At 39.3% G+C, this 19,600-nt stretch overlaps 2 protein-coding genes across 4 annotated transcripts in view; one reads left to right on the top strand and one right to left on the bottom strand.

Moving 5' to 3' along the window:
- Nucleotides 1-10,074, bottom strand: part of garre1 (granule associated Rac and RHOG effector 1) — a 41,538-nt gene extending 31,464 nt beyond the window's left edge. For both annotated transcript variants that reach the window (XM_080885200.1, XM_080885202.1), the window contains exon 1: nt 9,972-10,074. The gene's annotated coding sequence lies outside the window, so the exon portion shown is untranslated. The remainder of the gene's footprint in view (nt 1-9,971) is intronic.
- gpib (glucose-6-phosphate isomerase b) overlaps nt 8,971-19,600 on the top strand; it is a 13,116-nt gene continuing 2,486 nt past the window's right edge. Inside the window, exons 1-15 of one of the 2 annotated variants that reach the window (XM_080885204.1) lie at nt 8,971-9,099; nt 12,880-12,970; nt 13,192-13,260; nt 13,477-13,596; nt 13,765-13,848; nt 13,945-14,091; nt 14,210-14,281; nt 14,371-14,415; nt 14,513-14,566; nt 15,692-15,752; nt 15,994-16,037; nt 16,172-16,324; nt 16,443-16,572; nt 17,132-17,208; nt 18,519-18,647. In XM_080885204.1, coding sequence (XP_080741330.1) covers nt 9,077-9,099; nt 12,880-12,970; nt 13,192-13,260; nt 13,477-13,596; nt 13,765-13,848; nt 13,945-14,091; nt 14,210-14,281; nt 14,371-14,415; nt 14,513-14,566; nt 15,692-15,752; nt 15,994-16,037; nt 16,172-16,324; nt 16,443-16,572; nt 17,132-17,208; nt 18,519-18,647 — 1,299 coding nt within the window. In that variant the 5' untranslated portion in view covers nt 8,971-9,076. Of the gene's footprint in view, nt 9,100-12,478; nt 12,672-12,879; nt 12,971-13,191; nt 13,261-13,476; nt 13,597-13,764; nt 13,849-13,944; nt 14,092-14,209; nt 14,282-14,370; nt 14,416-14,512; nt 14,567-15,691; nt 15,753-15,993; nt 16,038-16,171; nt 16,325-16,442; nt 16,573-17,131; nt 17,209-18,518; nt 18,648-19,600 lie in introns of those variants that run through there. The other variant, XM_080885203.1, reaches the window with a different exon arrangement.

The following is a 19,600-nucleotide window of genomic DNA, read 5'->3' as shown; positions in this document are numbered from 1 at the left end:
GACATAATTAGCTACAACAAAGGTCGACGTCAAGGTGATGATAAACCTGCTACTGTGGCTTTTCGTCAGACTTATTTTCGTGAAAGAGATGCTCTCATGATTCATCTAGTGACACCACTAACCAGCCAATCAGTCCCACGGAGTCTGCCATCACATTTCAGTACCTGCTCAGATCACTTTGGAATCATGGCCAAGCAGGTACTATTTTTGTACTATGTACCAGGTACAATAAAGTAATTGAAAACCCTGATAAATATGGCGAACTGCGGCAAGTCGATCCATGTCGGCACTAATGGAAAAGGGGGCTTATGTTGACTGACCCCCTTTTGGAGTCAGCCTAAAGTCTATATGCCACTTCGCACTTCAGCTCTAGATGTTGCCCAGGACAGTGTCATAAGATATGCTTAAAGGAAGTGAAACTCTTAAGATTAACAAAAAAGCAGTGATAGTGGGAAAAAAATGAAGAAACAAAATGCTGATTCAAATAAAAAAAATTTGTCAATTAACTTCATACTATCGAGATTACCCTACAATCACAATGGTATTAATCTGAGCCTAGTATAAGGAATGTGGTTCTATTATCTTTCACTTTAAAAAAAAAAAAAGAAAAAAAAAGTGAATAGCTTCGTCACACAATCTAGCACAGTTAAAATCATTTAGCCAGCTTAAAATTGGTGACACACTACATTTTTCAGCCAATGTCAGTAAATGCCATCTTATTTGGCAGGCCCATCATTCTATACCAGTGTTCAGTAGTTGTGTTTTTGTTATGTTTTTTTCTTGTTTTTTTTTTTTTTAGGGCTGTGAACAACAAAAGTAACAACACATTAAATGAGTGCTGTAAGTCAGACTCAATTCAACCCAAACAACAAAGTGACATTATTAGAGAGTGTTCATGGTCTACATTTCCTTCCTGGCAACAAAACTCTGCAGGCAGAGGATATCCCAAGAGAAGCAGACACGGCATCAATATTAATGAGGCCTATTGGCTTCTTAGGGTAGCTCTGTTGGCTGACAGCCTCCTGTTGCAGGGCACAGTGTGTTAGAGATTGCACCCAAACAAACACGTGTGATAAGAGCGTCCCTCCGGATGCACTGGAGTTCTGCCAGCCCACTTTAGTGTCCTTCCTCCAGCAGGAGCCGCTTAGGGCTAATGTTAGCCCTACTTCCCCACTCGCCGTACATGTCAGCTGCTCAACTTCAACAGGAAGGGGGTTTAGGTTTCCTGGAGCAAGCTCCTTGTCGCCAGTAACAAAAACTTCAAGCCAAGTATGCCACTGGGCATGTAGTAAAGTCATGGTACCTGTCTTTACAACCTGCTGGCCAAACAACTGCTTACAAAGGACTACCTTAAAAATGAGGTAGTATAATAGCAACAAATCCTTGAAATACTGATAATAATTCAGAAATGCCACAACTACTTAAATAATACTGTCTGGGCTACACTTGTATTGTAACAGATATTCATACTGATCAGCTCTACTTGACTATTGGCAGGGGTCTGCATTTTATTTTATTCAAATTTCTCTATAGGTTTTACAACATTAAAACACCCTTGTGTTAATTAATGCAACCTTCAGAGTTCATAACAGCAGTTACTTTTGGATACTCTGCCATATTTGTGTCACTGTTACTTCAAAGCTAGGTGGCTTAATAGCTGTAGATGGGGCAGCTGTTACCCATGTTGACAGCTCCTTATCCATCTGCCACTGGGAGGCAAACACAAGCCCTCTGATGCTCAAGCCACAGGCCCGACATTAGCTCTCTCATGAAGTCTATTTCGGCCTTCATGGGCAAAACAGCTGCCCTGAAAGTCCACACTGCCCCGTTTTTAGACACTCCAAAAGGTTCAGCGCAAAGTAAAAAAATGTCCTCCTCTACATCTGTTGCCAATGAAGCAAAGGAATGCATTTCCCCAAGAACACTCTTAATGTGGGTTCATACGAGTATAGAAAAATGGGCCAGAAAAACTGATATGCTGCAAAACATCTCCACAAAATGTAATGTAAACATGAAAAATGCATGTTTAAAAAATGATGCACTAATTGAAATGGAAGGCAAAGTTTACACTGTGTGTTTTACTGAAGACATTCCAAAGAGCAGATAAGTCACAGTGAAGTCTGAGAATCGGCAGACAGGTCGAGGAGGTCAGTCCGAATGACAGGACAAGTGCCGTGAGCAACTGTGTGATAGGAGCTGAGCCAGGCTCCTCTTGCCCACAGAGCACAAGGAGAGTATTGTGGCAGCCCTGGTGTCCTCATACCAGCACACAGAAAAAACACACACATGCACACTTGCACATGCAGCTGCATGACTTTGTAAGAGGAAGAGAAAAATAAAGGTCTTGGCTACAATTTAATATTAATATTAATAACAACTTTTTCCCCCCATCAATATAGTCTGTTTCTTCTTCGTCTTCTTCTTTCTTTTTAATCCTGGCCCTGTTTTTTTAGGCATTGCGGGTTTTGATTGTTGTGGTTTTGTTCCCATAACTAATTATGTTTTGGTCCCGTTTTTGGCTTGAAACTAAAAATAAATTTGATTTTATAATCAGGTATTACAAAAGACTGTTTCTAAACACTTTTCCAGTTCTGCTAAATTGTATTTTTTGGCAGAATTTGCACTTTATAAAGCAGTAGTGAAACCTTTCCTACTGCTTAAGTACCACTGTTATGAGTTTGCTCAGACATATCAGTCAAGAGGCTGATACAGCTGGCTGGATAATATTAGACTAACCTGTAGTGTCCTAACACACACACTGTAAGTAGCTTATGGCTCCAATAAAAATAGTGAACAGGCCGCACTCACAAAGGACACACTCACAGGCCTCATACGTCTGTGTTGCACAGACTTCAACATGTGCTTTTGACTTAATTAAATATTAATACATTCCATCACCCTAAGAACAAACAAAAAGCATATGTCCCAAATTTATTAAAGTCTAACGGGGAATCAAGATGTCAGCTGACATGCATGCATGAATCTCATTTGATTAAATAAAAGTCCCATCTCATCTGATCTAATCTAAGCTTTTGCACAAAGCCTAAATACCTTTCAACAGTCAACATTAAGCAATCGGAATAAGCTCAAATACCCTCTTCAAATAACTCTGTACAATAGACCATGTTTACTGTGCCTAACCAGTGGGTTTCAATAAGTGAGAGCTGTGATGAAAGGCTCTGACGTCAGTTCCATTCATAAAAGGTTGGTGGCAACCTGTGGGGATGAAAATGCTTTCCTCAGCCTAAACTGAGCAGACTGTATACTGAGATTGCAGGTTGTGTTACATGCCAAGCATGAGAGTTGTATTTATAGCCAAAAAGAAAGATAGAATTTACCTTTCCCGTTTAGCCACAATGACAAAATATATAGAGGTGTCACAGAAGCCGTAAATCTAAATAGGGTAGTAAAAGAAAATCAAGCCAAGTATAGCACTATGCATGTTATCATTAATATAGCTGCACCAATCTAGCTTTTACCACTTCTTATTCGATCCCGAGACCATGGCTTAAGGCATCTTCTTATACCAAGTACTGATCTGACCCCACTGTTAAATAAATAAGCTATATAAATTTATTAAACTGGTACGCATCCCTTTTGTCAACAGCTAATTAGAGCTGGGCGATATGGGATTTTTTCATATCACGATATGTTTTTTTCATTTCAGGCGATAACGATATCTATCACGATATAAGCCAAATAACTATATTTGTAAGATTTAAATGTGCCGTTGCTCACAAGTAAAATGTGAAATAATCAGCAGCTTGTTTTTATTTAAATATTTATTTCCCATAATAAGTTCAACAGGGTAGATGTACTTAAGGAACATGAGACTTTTTCAGATAAATAAAGGCAAATATTGCAAACTACACAAAAGGCAGCCGCTAAAGCGTTTAAGTTTCAAAACAGAACAAACGAAACAGACTACTAAATTGTCAATTCCACTTAGAAGCAAAATATTAATTCTAAAAATAAATCTTAGTTTGTTTTACAGAATAACAGACAAAACTGACTAACTTTTGTCAATATCAAATAAACTGAGAACTAAAAGGAAATTCTCAATCTCTCCTTGTTGTATAGCTTAGCTTTTCAAACAGTTTTAACAGTTACTTTAGTCTGACAAAAGCCGAATGACGAATTAGCGCTTCCAGTCAGAGAATGAGGCTACGTCCACGCGTACACGGGTATTTTTGAAAACGGAGATTTTCCGTTTTCGTTTTAAAAAAATAATCCTGTCCACACATAAAGGCAGAAATGAAGGAAAACGCTGCTATGAACATGCCAAAGCAGCAGGTGGCACTAGATTCCTAACCGTGCAGAAATGTTGGCCAATCAGAAGTCTAGAAGCCTCGGTGGGAAAAAGTAAACAAAGCTGCGGCATAGAAGCAGAACCGAGTCGTATGTGTGGACGGACAGTAACTGTGTATATGTAAGCATTTAAACACTGCAGAGAGTAGAATTAACAGTAACAGTATTGTAGAAATTCATTTCACCGAAACAATAACGTGGCGCACAGTGTGACGCATGCACCAGTTTATTGTATTTCCAGACTTGCTTTCGGCACATTTACAGTGCACGCTACTCTGTTTTTTGTCAGACTTGAAATAGCCGAAATACCTTCACACTACGGAACTTCTATGGCTCTTCCGTTCGACAATCTCTCCGGCATTGGAACCATCATCTGTTTTCTCTTCGGTCACGCTCGGTTGATTTTTCTAGTCGGCACACTCATTTCCTCCATTACCCGCTGGCTGCTTCCCAAACAAACACACGTGCGGCTTGGCACTTGTGCTGTACGTAACAAGTCACGCGACGTGACTGTGATTGGTTCGGCTCTGCGCTACTTAGTTTGGATTGGCTGACCTTTTTTTTTTTTTTTTTTTTTTTTTTTTTTTTAAAGAGGACAAGAGCGGCGAGGTCTATCGCGATAGCTTAATTTCTCTATCGAGTAAAAGTTATATCGCGATACATATCGTTATCGTTCTATCGCCCAGCTCTACAGCTAATTAATTATCTTGAGTTGATTCAACTGCTATTAGCTTAAAGGTGGGATACAGACTGACAAACAATCATTCACAAACACAGTCAACTTTGAATCGCTAATTAAGCTAACCCATGCATTTCTTTGGACAGTGGGAGGAAGTGACTGAGTCAGCTGCTTTCACAGCTGTTTGCATTGTAATATCTGTTCTGAACTTAAAGTTTTTAGCTAAAAAAATACCATTGACATTATAATAAATTAAAAAATTAAACTAATGAAAACTAAAGTAAACAAAACAACAAATTAAATTTAAATTAACAAAAATCTGAAAACTATTTAAAACAAAAGTGAATTTAAAAAGCCAAAATGAAATGGGAATAAAAACTCATTTTAAAGCTCAAAATTATAAAATATGCATGTTGATCGCAATTTGCATTTAAGTTACAGACTTTTGAAGACATTCAAAGACAAGATCTTGGCATCAAGGATGTGAAAAACAACCAAAATGCTGACGCTTTGCTGTCAGCAGCCGGTTCACTGTTCCTGAAGCGTTGCGTAGCAAATACAAAACAAAGATTTGAAGTGAGCAAAGCAACCCCATAAATCACTACAGATTTTATCATTCCTAATTCTCACACAGTTACAAAACTCAGTAAATGACAATCCTTTGCACAGAGGATAAAGAAAGGCTGTTTACTGACTGAGTGCTTCAAAACAATACAATACATTGGCAGGTATGGCACAGGGTGCAGACTATGAAACATTTAAACACTGGACAAATGTTTGATTCACTACTGAAATACCTTACAACAATCTATAAAATCTTTGCCATCTCCACTGCTTGATTTTTAGTAACTGATCCCAACGTCTAAGCTGCATATTTTCTGCAGGGATTAATAAAGAGAAGTTTCTCTATAGAGTTTCATGGTAGTCTTGTTTCATTTGATCATCTCTGGTGCATGAACAGTCATGCTTCTCACTGGGAACATTTGACTGAGGGGCAAATAGCTGACCACAAACTAAGGCTAAACTGGTTTCCCAGGAGACAAGGGTGAGATTTCAAGGAAGAAGCCCCCTCCCTCCCTCAATCCTTTGATTTTCTGAAAAATCGACAGTGCCCCTTATAATCTGGTGCACCTTATGTATGAATTCTGGTTGTGCTTACTTAGCTCAAACCAATTTTATGTGGTACATGGCGCTCAAAAATTTGTCAAAAAATGTTTTAGTAAGACTTTCGTAAGCTACGAAGGATGGACCGCTTGATGGACTGTCAGAGCATTACGGCTACTGTAGTCAGGAGCCTTGCAGAGTAATACGCACTGTATGCTTGTTAGCTGCTTGTTTAATTGAAAATACATTGATGGGGGTTTTTTTGCACTAATAAAGTTGTGGAGTTGTAAAGTATTTTGTCTTGCATCAATTATATCATCAGTTATATTGTTATCCCAAATTTTCAAATATATATCATGATAAATATTTATGACCATATTGTCCTGCCCTACATGACACACTAGCAGACAGAGTTGAAACAGCCCATGTAAGAGAAAGAGGTAGACCCAAGCCCTCTGACACACATAAATACTGTTAGTTTTATTCATCCAAAGGAAAATACAAACACAAACCACACAAAGGAAAAAGATTAACAGAATAAAATGGGTTGCAGCTGAAAATTATTTAATATGATCAGAGACATGTGAAATGTAAATTGTCCAGTCTGTCCCAAATTTCACATGTTTGATTAAAGTCAAAGTCTAGAGACATCTATATGTCAAAATCATGTCACACTCACAGCATCAGCTAATGGCAACAGGGAATCAATTAGCACCTACCAAGGAACTTTTTACATGTATTAAACAAAAATTACCAGAAAAAAAAGTAACCTTTAATTTATAGTTAATTTACTCAAGCTTAATTGTTTCAAATGCAGCCAAAAATAACAACAAAATACAAACATTTACATTAAAAAAGGCTCTTTACTTGAGATGATTCTTTGCCTTAGCTATATGTGAGCCAGATGTGGTCCCATGAGTAATCGCCATTAAAAGCTTGTTTTTGAGCTTAGAAAAGCCATTTTTCAGTAAGCAATAACTTTTCCCAGTTCCAGTATTTGAACTATCCAACTGAATGCAAGATTTAAATCCTACGTACAAAACGCAAACTCTAAACAGTGCAAATCATTGCAATGTATTTACATTTAACACAGACTCCCAACTTTCTGGAAGTTGTAGTTACTGGCTACATAACATCTTGCAAATCTTTCTGGTCTAAATGAAAATTTTTAAGTAAAACTAAATACACAAAATGAAGGAATTCCTGTTTATCACCTACTTCCCCCTCAGTGGAAATGTCTCTGTAAGACTCACCTACATAAATTTGACGTGGAACAATAATGACTATAAAACTCCTTTGTTTAAGGAAATATCATTCAGGCCCATGAAGTGCCTGCACTCCACCCGATGCAAGTGCAAACAGTAATCTTGTGACTGCTGACTTCCTCATACATGTATCCGGATTTAAAGTTAGACTGAGGAAAATGGCACTCCAGGTCATATATATCACATGTTGACAAATACTGGCAACAAATAATAGTATGAAAACAACTGGAGCCTCAGTGCTAGTCCACCAGCTACGGTGCCCATTCAGGCACAAAGGCTATCCAAAGGAATTGAGTTTAAAACAGACAGGAATTTTGCAGTGCAAAGCATGTATTTCCACAGAGACACAGCTGTGGCAGATGTCAACACAAAGGTTCAGGGTTGTTTTAATGACAGTTGTACATGCATGCAAAACTCCACAAAAGGAACGTACTGGCTTTACCATACATCTTCACTTTAACAAAAAATAAAAAACAACAACAACAAAAAACATTGAACACCAGTGACAAACACAGTCATCTGAGTGAAAACAACTTTCAATAAAAGTTTAAAAGATCACAGCCTTTTACAGGCATTTCTCAATGATAACATCTTTACTTTGGAAGGCAGCAAACCTAAACCACCTATAGGACAATATTAGATGAAATTGTGTGTTAGGGTCAACAAAGCCACTGAAAAACAGTGGTTTTATTAAACTTCAAGAAAATACGTTAATGAAGTTGATCTTCATGAATATTAATTATAATTCAACTGACATGAGCTGAACTAAACCAAACAGAGCTTAACAGGGAATCAACTGAGGCTCCTCAAAGGTGAAAGAAGAGCCTTAAAGTGGATTTTATACCAATTATCTTAATTTAAAAGCCCTTGGAAGGCAAAAATTGTAATTGAAATCAAATTAACTGCACACCCCTATTACCTAACAAGCAAGAAAATATGAATCATGCAATGACAACAATTTTATCAGTCTTCATCAGAGTGGCTGCTCATGGCAAACCTTGCACGTATGAATAGCCAATCAGCGCACAGACATCTCAAATCATAGGTGATATCCTATGCCAAGACACGATCAGACAGTAGGACAGCTTCTACTTTCACCACAAGCACATCCACACGATCTCAAACGACAGACATCTGGCTAGACTGTAGATGGCTACACCCCTCCAAAGAAGTGGGGCAACGTTATTTATTAATACAACTCCACTCATCTTCTCTGTACTGTAGAGACTATATAAAAACATCGACATCAAGTTTCTACTTTACTTATAGTACGATTATTTAAGGTCAATATATCGAAATTAATGTAAACCAAGAGGCGAGTATTAAAAGACCATAATAGCATGTCTGAGGATACGATATCAAGACCTCTACAGCATTACTGCTGCTCTGCTCTGTACGTGTTATTAAACACAGCAAGGCTACTCTAGGGCTATTATTACAACAGCTTGTTACTTAATCCTGAAACCCCAGCGGGGAAGAAAACCAACTAGCTAGCTAGTTTTGTAAGGGGGTTATTGTCAAACACGATCACTATTTAGCAGGAAGGTGTAACAGAATCCCCGCAAGCGCAGTTAGCCGGTTTCATCGAAACTCTGCGATGACATGGCCCAAGTCATGGGAACACTATGTCGCAGCTATTAATACGGCCTTTTAACGCCCTAAACGCGGTGTCGCCGGAAAGCCTTTCGCGGCATCAACACGCCAAACGCTGGATAAGCGAATGACGGGGAAATGCCACCCCCGGTGGGTACCCAGCACACTAGGTCCCTTGCTTTCCCCGGTCTTTGACACTCAGCCGCCTGCCACTTAGAACCAGACGCTCGCTTTCGTGTTAGCTAGCAAGCCGGAGCACAGAAAGGCACAGAAACAAGTATGTAGCCAGAGGAACCGTAAATAACGTCCGTGTCGCCAGCTTGTCTCTAACGTTAGCCTGCATTCCATCTTTGTGCGGCGGATGATCACCGACTGCAGCGCGTAACTTCAAACCGAGAACGCCCAGGTCCGTTATCGGACACGCAGTCAATCCAGGTTATTACAAAAGCTTAAGGCTTGTTACATCAATCTCGCACGTAAGAGTGTCAAGACGATGATCAAATCTGAAGCATCGTGCACAGATATAAACAAGGGGCAGTGTTAACAGAAACAAAAGACAGCGTCAACCCACCTCTCCTCCTTCGCTAGCCGAGGCGGATGCGCTTTATCAGCACACATGAAATTGGGCTTGTGTACATACGAGCGTTCAGTTGCACAAATATGTCAAGTCCTTCTGGAGCCTTCACTGAAAACACTTGTCTTAGCGATTATGGGGTTGCATTATTTTGCTTAACACGACTTAGAAAAATAAGCACGTCAAATAAAGGTGCGTCCGATAATGGACACATCAGTACTAATCAAGCTAGCTACACAGCTAAGCGAGCTAGCGTTAGCAAACCAGCTAGCTCTCTGCGACACGACTGTAAGCGCTGCTAGAAAGCACCAGCTAACGTAAGCGGCCCGGTGCTGCTCCACCACAGACTCAAAACAGCCGGGACTACCGCGGCCAAGACAAAACAAGCTCCCGTGAAACACAAGAAAATTATTACAGTACGCGTTCAGTTAATCAAAGCATCGCTTACCAGCTCTAGGCATCCACCCTCTTGACAGCGAATTCCCTGTCTGTGTGACCACTATCAAAACCAAGTCAATAAACTCACACTTCCGCTGAGACTTTCACAATAAAACCGTCAATCAGCAATATTTTATCAGATACCGGTTGTTCAGTGATGACGCGACGACTCCTACTTCCGGGTCTAAAGTAGTCTGCGTTTAATATGGCTTTTGTGTTGTTAACATGTTTAATGTTATGTATTTTCTTCTGTTTGATCTCAAAAAGCTCCTAAAACAGTCAGTGATCACTGACCTCCCTCGGCTTTTATTACCGCTAATCATTTATTTAAGCTCAGTTTTTAAAACCTTAGGATGTAACTACAGCCCAGCCCATGCAGCAGTATATGAATGACTAACCTCGTATTGTGGATGGATTATCTCAGTTGTTCTCCTGGCTGAAGTTTGGTCCTTTTACAGCATCCTGCCATGCGATTACATTTGTTTCTGACCACTGAGAACACTCACGTTAACTTTTATCGAGTGGAAAAAAAGTTAGCTTGTTTATATTATGCTAACACAGCTGTGTCGCTAGCGGTCACGTAGCACATCATTATATACCAGCTAGCCCAACTTCAGTAACCCTACAAACGTTACTGCTGTTTAGTTTTCTGTCTTCATTTATGCTGGAAGTGATAACAGAGATGTACGTTTTAATTTGTTTTCAAAACCCTGCAGTCAGGACATGCTATATTGTATTTAGATAGAAGCTAGCGAGCTAACTCCCTGCTAACTTCTAACTCCGTTAAATGTCATAAATTCCGTTTTCATGGATGCCTGGATGTTAAACTCAATTGTTACACCTGGTAGAGCAGAACGCTGATCATTTTATTAAAGATGAAAGACTTTAGACAGTTTTTCAACTCTCAATAATGCCATAGTGATCGTTTGATATATGGACCTGCAGCGGAGTTTAGACCCAGACACGGCTAGTGACGTCAGACTGAACAACCGGATATTTTGTCTTCCTACAACACCGCCTTAAATACCATTTAAAAATAATATAAGATTGCGTTACCATATTGTTTAATTTAGTTTCTAAACCTTACACTTCAATTTTGATTCTTGTAATATAACTCTAACTAATATAAATAATAACGATAACTATAAATAACATAAATATAACCAATATAGTCAAAGGCACGAAGTAAGAATAAACATGGAAAGCATCAAACATCATGATTGAAAAAGTAGGGAAACCTAGTTATTCAAATGAAAGGGAACCCAAATAGTGAGCTGAGAAAAAATCGCATTATATCTTTTGCTTGAAGTGTAGAACGGGTTTGTGACTACATGGAATGAAGATTAAGACGAAATAAAATCCAGCACAATTTAATGCTGCTTCTGGATAAGGTTTTCTCGCCCCCTAATGTTTGTTAGAGAATGTTACATCTTGTACTTCATGCTTAAATAAGAACACTTGGGGGCGCTAAGGTCTCAAACTTGTCTTTAACAATGCAACCTCTCCAGGTAGCAGACACCTGCACAGCTTTAAAGGATACCGCCTGCACTTGATCTGGATCTGCAGTGTCTCAACAAGGGTTACAACTTTCAGATTTAGATAATTAAAGAGGAGCCACAATTTGCACTGTTAGGTCAACTGATTTAATCGCTATGTGTTACATAAAATATGCACGTACTGAAATCAAGCATATTAAAACACATTATGTTACACACATTTACCAAGAACTAGCTGAGCATAAATGGTCGCTTGTCTTTTTTTACTAGCTGTAGAACAGTAATGCTAAATAAGGCATAACTAGTAACAAGCCAATATGCTTGTTTTTGGACTTCAGTGCAGCGTACTACAATGCAGGTTTGGATGAGAAACCTGTGAGAAAAGCTTAGTCTATAGTTTGGATGTTTCCTTTTCCCCCACATATAGTTGGAGAAGAATATTACTAAATGTAAATTAGTAGTTCATTACAAAATGAAAAGTTGTTGCGTTCATATAATTCTTCTTTGCCTTGGGCATAAATGCAACCCTTATACTCAGTTTTAAATGAGTATGAACTGAGTTTTAACTTAACTGAGTCTTAACATTTATGGCCACCTTCCATTTTTTGTGACTGGCTTCCCCTCACAAACAGAAGTTGGAAGGGGCTGCTGTGCTCACTGCTGTGCTCTTTGTCTCTGAGATGGGCATATTAGAGATGTCCACTCTCACTGAAATTTCACAGATACAGAACAAGTGAAAAGAAATTGGAGACTTACAGTGATTATGTCATCCACTGATCTTATTTTAAACTGTGGCCATTTTTGGCTATTTGACTACTGTATAACCATTTAAGAGAAAAATAAGAAAAGGTACAACACATTGTCTGACCTGTGTGATGATCCGTGTGGCACAGTGAACTACATGCACTCAAACCCTGCAAGACAGTGGGCAAGTGTGACACGCTCAGGTCATGGATATTATATGTCTCTTGTAGGAGGGGCAAGTTTAGATCTAGACTGTGCCCTTCAAAAAGCTCTCTCTCTGACCTGCTCAGTCGCACTCAGCCAAGATAGTTGAGCACAGTGGAGCACAGCAAGCCCCCCTCTCTGGACAGCATGGGACTTACTCAGGACCCCAACTTTCAAAAGTTGCAGGAGTGGTACACAGCCCACGCCCTGGGCCTCAACATGAGGCACATGTTTGAGGCTGACAAGGAGAGATTCAACAAGCTCAGGTATAAAACAAGAACAGAATACATTTAGATATGTTTGATGTATTTGGTAAGTTAATGTTAATTCTGTTTTATCATCTGTTGACATGTTCACATAACAGACCTCTGTGTGGCTTCATTACACACATGTCAAACCTCAACACAACGACAAAATGATAGTTTTTGTCTGGATACTGATACTCAGAAAATATCCTCATCTTGTCTCCGATAGCCTCACACTGAAAACTGAGGATGGAGACATTCTTCTGGATTACTCCAAGAACCTCATCACAGAGGACGTTATGAAAATGTTGGTTGACCTGGTAATTCAATTTACATTTAAATGATCTGTGGCCTTTAAACTGTTTATATTAATTACCGAATCATTAGCCAATCAATCCTTTCATCAAGCAGAAAGTGGGGGTCAGTTCATCAGATACAAGTTTCATCTTCACTTAAGTTGTGTTTCTTTGAAGGACTGCTCATAAGTTTAAAACTTCCCAAATTGTTACTGACATAGCATTCATATTTATTGTTTCATTAGGCCAAGTCAAGAGGCATTGAGGCTGCCAGAGAGAAGATGTTTACTGGAGAGAAGATAAACTTCACTGAGGTGCTCGTTGTTAAACAGTCATAACTTCGCTTAACACTCTTTCTTTTATTTCTCTTAAAAATGAACACTAAGTACAGTAAATGCAAGCTGAAAAACCCATTCACTTCTCATTCACGAGCAGTGTAAGCAGCCAGCAGAAAAATACCCAGTGCTTCAGTGCTGATAGTAAGAGTCTGTGTATATTAACATTTATCTCCTGGTGCTGTGGAAATGAAGGGCCGTGCTGTGCTCCATGTGGCTCTGAGGAACCGTTCCAACACTCCCATCATGGTGGATGGGAAGGATGTAATGCCAGACGTTAATAAGGTTCTGGAGAAAATGAAGGGTTTCTGTCATGTGAGTGAACCCAAAAATAAAGGCACAAAATCACAACAAAAGCTCTTCCACAGAACTGTTTAAACAATTCACTATGTCAGTTTTGTAGCCCTGCTCATGAATTTTTTGATGCAGCTATCAGCAGTTTATAGACCCACAAAAATAATGTTTGCGATTTATGTGTTGCAGAAAGTTCGCAGTGGCGAGTGGAAGGGCTACACAGGGAAGGCCATCACTGATGTTGTTAATGTTGGAATTGGAGGATCTGATCTTGTGAGTGGATTAGCTTGAAAGATCTGTTAATCTTACATATATTAATAATAACACAAATAGGCCTGACTTTTTTTTTTCCCTTACCATGACCTGTAGGGCCCCCTGATGGTAACTGAGGCCCTGAAGCCGTACTCAAAAGATGGACCTCGTGTGTGGTTTGTGTCCAATATTGATGGCACCCACATCGCCAAAACCCTGGCACAGCTCAACCCTGAGACAACCCTCTTCATCATTGCATCCAAGGTAGCATGTTCATGAAGAAATGAGGAATATTTATTTATTTATTGCTAAATCTTCAAGCACAGACAGAAAGTTCCTTATAAATTGCTGCATGAATATATGTGTATTCCTATATATACAGACATTCACCACACAAGAGACAATTACAAATGCTGAGTCGGCCAAAGCTTGGTTCCTCGAACATGCCAAAGATGTGAGTTTGCAGCAATCCTGCACAGCACAGTTTCATTACTACACTAAAAGGATGTCTTTCTTAATTATAAATTTGATATGTTTCAACAGAAAGCTGCTGTCGCCAAACACTTTGTGGCTCTTTCCACCAATGGTGTAAGTTGTACCAAATTTTTTTCAGGGTTAATAAGCCTCTCGCTGCATCTACACATTCTAATACTAACTTTTCTGTTTTTCTCTGTCTCCCCTTCAGCCCAAAGTGAAAGACTTTGGCATCGACACAGAGAACATGTTCGAGTTCTGGGACGTGAGTGCCCTTTGAGCTTTAAAACACACACACTGTATGCAGGTTTTTCACGTCCACACGGTGCCATGGAGCGAGAGTAGAAGCTATAAATAAAGCAGACTTTTGACCTGTGAAGTAGGTGAGACAGACTCTCTGAACAGCAGCTGCCGGGTAATCAGAAGCTCTTCAGTCTCAGTTATTATTGGTAGTGACCTTCTCTCTTGCAGAGGTTACTGTAAAGGCTGAGTTGCATCAAAGGTCAGAGAGTTGCATTTAGTTACATTGTTGGTATTTTAAAGGTAACAGCTATAATGTGGCCTTTATGTCAGGAGAAAATGGCTGCATGCACAAAATCTACAGCAAAGGTGGGCAATCAATTTTCCCAAAGGGGCACATGGGAGACTGGGACTGTTATAGAGGGCTGCCACAATAAGCTTATAAAGAGCTAAAATTAAAATCAAATGAAACTGAGTTAAGCTTATTGATGTGGCCCTCGACATCAGTCCCAGTTTCTCATGTGGCCCCTTGGAAAAATGTATTGTCCGCCTCTAGTCTACAGTATTTTCAGTCCAAAAGAGAGAAGAAGGGAGAAAAAATGCCTAAAAGAACTTTTGGAAAAGATTTAAGACTGAAGCAATCAATCAATCAATCTTTATTTATAAAGCACTTTTCATACAAAAAAAAAATGTAGCACAAAGTGCTTTACATGGTTAAAAGCAGCCCACCCCACCCCACCCTCCAACTCACTCCCCACACTCTCATTAACATAAACAATGTGAATACACACATATACCCCCCCCCCCCCCCCCCCCACACACACACACACACACACACGCACACACGCACACTTAAAGAGTAAAATTGGGCTGGGTACACATGTGCCAAGTGAGGAAACACTATAACAGGGAGCCGTCTGCACCGGGAGCCGGTCACAGACCGTAGCCTCCAGGCTGGGCACACAGCAGGAGGGAGGCAAAGAAGCCCCCCAGCCAGGCTGAGAGGCAAATCATACATTTCTTGCTACTATTTAACAAAGCTATAGAGATCAAGTGTGGTGTTTATTTTAATTGCATATGTGCATAACCTTGGCTTCCTTTTATTAAAATGGGACAAAACATTGTATAATTTTTGTGTGTTTTCTTGTAGTGGGTTGGTGGTCGTTTCTCCCTGTGGTCTGCAATTGGAATGGCTATTGCCCTGCACATTGGTATGTACAGTAAACACACCCACACATTTCAGGGAGCTCGCTGGGGCTTAAACTACAGGAATACCAAGGTTACTTGGGTCCATCCTGAGGAGAAATATTTGCATTTTTATGTCAGTATCTAAAATCATTGCTAAAACATATATGAAAACTTATATGTGTGGACCAGCAATCATATTCATCCCAAGTACAGTGCTAAAAGTCTACACAATCACTTAACTTTTCTTGTGCATCTGATCTCCAGGCTTTGACAACTTTGAGAAGCTTCTGTCAGGAGCACACTGGATGGTGGGTACACCATAATGAGATGTTCAAAGTGTCACTTCTTCACCTGCCTGATATTGAAAATTATTGTTATGATTTTTTCCCTAAAGAATGATACAGAAAACAAAGGTAAATTAGGTTTACCCTTTCATATATAGGACAAGCACTTCCGTACTGCTCCCCTGGATAAGAACGCTCCCATCCTGTTGGCTCTGTTGGGCATTTGGTACATCAACTTTTTCCACGCTGAGACCCAGGCTATGCTGCCCTATGACCAGTATATGCACCGTTTCACTGCCTACTTCCAACAGGTCTGTCCCCACAATGCAGAAGTGATCCAAAACATTATTTTAAATCAACTTATAGAGTTGATAGATTATTTTAATAATATAAGTGAGTCATTGTATATTGAGAGTGTTTGTTGTCTAGGGTGACATGGAGTCAAATGGAAAGTACATTACTAATCATGGGACACGTGTGAACTACCACACTGGGCCAATAGTCTGGGGAGAGCCTGGAACAAATGGACAGCATGCCTTCTACCAGCTCATCCACCAAGGTAACTCCACCTGGGAGCAGCAACAGACATTTGATTCAGCTGGTCTTTTTCTGGTCCTGGGTTGTCAAATATGTAGACTGTGTACAAAAACCAGCACATTAAAGTATTTCTGGAGGTTGGTGAGTTGTTGAATCATAAAAACAGTATATACTATTGTAGTTTAGTTACATGTAATTAACAGACTCAGTGAATGTGGAAATCTGAGCCATATCACTGAAATTGCTGTCAGTTGTCTTAAGACACCTCAGGCTGGTGATTATTTCTGTTTGTATCACTCAGCATATAAGAAAAAAATAATAATTTACCAAGAAATATACATTTCTATTGTCTAGCAAAATTTGTGAGGGAAAGTGATAAGGTGTGTTTTCATTTAAAAATATTATGGTTTCAGTGCAGGTGAAACTCTTCAGAGTAAACTTATATACAGTTAAAGAACTGGAATTATCTTAATGGTCCAGGATCAAATTGAGCTGCATGTAGCCCACAGACTAAAGGACTTTAATCCAGTTTGCTACCTGGTTAAGTTTGTCACTAATGCGACTCAACATGTTCATTTCAGGAACTCGAATGGTGCCTTGTGACTTCCTGATTCCAGCTCAATCACAGCATCCAATCAGAGACAACCTGCACCACAAGGTATCACTGATGTTAGAGAGGTATCTGTCTAAAGCAGCATTTATGCAGATATTGCGAAGTCTGTCTCTTGTTTAGGATATTAAATGAGTTTGACCACATCCTAGACTACTCTACTAGACTGTATAGACAAAAGTATTCAGCCATACCGCTTAATCTTAAAATTACAGTGCTTTTAGTTTCCCTGTAAGCACCTAGCCATGCAGTCTACTTATATAAATATTTGTGAAAGAATTCACTGACTTGAAATGTGGTACTATAATAGGATTCCACTGTTGCTACAGGATAGTTTGTGGAATTTCTTTCCTCCTAGATATTTCACAGTCAACCGTAAGCACTACTTTTCTGAAAAAATCTCAAGCATGCCAATACACCACCTTTTCAGCAACACATACAAGCTAATAGGATGCATAATGTTAGTAGATTTAATAAAGCTAGATAAAGAGACCAATATTAGAGCTGTTTTTAATTGTTTTAAACGGTGGTTGGCGGAGGCTGCTTGTTGGATTTGTGAGATGAAAGTCCAAAGCATAAACTTCAAATGATGGTTTTATGATAAGGTTTGTCCGAGAGGTAGAGCTTGGGGTGGAATTAGAAATTATTAAAATCAGTGTAACAAATAGCTACGAAAAGTCACAATAAACTATTCCCAAGAGAGCTGCATGTTCTGATATAACTTTTGTGGGCATTTTCTCAAAGCTCCAAGACAAGTTATTTGGCAACATATATGATATTGCACTGGCACCTTGAGGTGATTGTCAGACCTCCGACATTAGCATCAGAACAAGGGCTGCGCACTGGAGCTGAGGTGCAAGCCACTGACCTTCAATTTATTTTCTGCTTCCTTCTAATTTGTCATAGTGGTCAAACCAGTTTATGCCAACATCTATTTAAAGACGCAGCAACAAATTGAACTTTTGATCTTTGCGGTGGATTTGTTGGTTCTTTTATGCTGTGCATTTTTGTAAAATGGTTTGATTCCACTCATGTCCTTAGAAAAAAGGGTCAGCGCAAATCAATGAAAAGTTGCTCTGAGTGATCACCTTTATTCTAAAGAATATTTATGGGAGAAATCAGTTTCAGGATCACTATGCCCCAATTCGAAGGGCACGAGGGCCAGCTAAACAAGTACAGGAGATTTTGGACTGATGTGTCCCAGAAATGAGGGAGTATCTTTTAGAAGAATGGTGCTGAATTCTTTCAGTTCCAGATACTGAGACATTTTAAATATATTATTTTAATTTGTTACTTATCTGTTTGTTAATCATGTAGGAAATACACTATCTAAAACTGCCTGTTTCATTTGACTGTAGATCCTGTTGGCCAACTTCCTGGCTCAGACAGAGGCTCTGATGAAAGGTAAGACTACCGAAGAGGCCAAGAGGGAGCTGGAGGCAAGCGGCCTGAGTGGGGAGGCTCTGGAGAAAATCCTACCACACAAAGTACGTAGAATAAAGAGAAACTACCTTATCAAAGATAATGAACCTGCTGCGCTGCTGATAGCATGTAACAGCAACAAACTAAAACCTAAACTTAAGAGGAGAGCTCCCTGTCATGTTGCTTTTACAAACCCGATTGCAAATTGTTTTTGACAGCAGGTTAGAGAGACTCACCCAGTAAAAACTCTGTAAACAGATGTTGAAGACAACTGTGTCACTTTGAAAAGTGAAAAGACATCTAAAAAAAACAAAAAAAACCCACATCTCTCTTTATGTCTAACGTTGGCTGAAAAATGAAAATACACCTTTTCTTCTCGCTACATTTGCAAACTCTAAAACATCAAAGAAGTTCAAAGCACTCTCTTTTTCAAATAACCCTGGAGGCTTACTGAAGGCTTTTTTGCTGAAATGCACTGGAGTTTGTTTTTTTTAAAGGTTAAATATGACCATGGTCTGACAATGGAGGCATTTATTGATTTTATTTGAAGAATAAATTGCCTTTGACTTCTTTGATGATTTAGCTTATATGTATCTCATCCAAAGAGGACCGCAAACAAACAGTCTGAATCAAGGATGCAGACTTTTTCAGAAACCATTTAAGTGCATCTTCAAACTCCTCAGACAACCAGGAGAATCAAACTCTGAACCTTCTTGCTATAATGTACTAGCAACACCCTAGCTTGTGAAAAAAACCTCAGTTTTGACTGTCCACAAGCCAGTAAGCTTATTTTGCAACAGAAAACCAGAGTTAACTGCATTAAAAACAGAATTTCATTCATGTTTTAATATTTGTTTTTTTTTAAATGTCATCCTCTATCATCTGCCTGTCCAATCACACTGGTTTCAAATTAAATTTCGATCCAGCTTTGTACTAAAACCCCAAAGACATATGTATTTGCAATTTAAAAAATGAGGGGATTGTCACAGATTATTAGGCAGAGGACTCAATCACAGGA

Source organism: Rhamphochromis sp. 'chilingali' (genome assembly GCF_963969265.1).
Source record: "Rhamphochromis sp. 'chilingali' genome assembly, chromosome: 6".
NCBI classification, from domain to species: domain Eukaryota; kingdom Metazoa; phylum Chordata; class Actinopteri; order Cichliformes; family Cichlidae; genus Rhamphochromis; species Rhamphochromis sp. 'chilingali'.
This window is presented reverse-complemented; position numbering and strand designations above follow the sequence as displayed.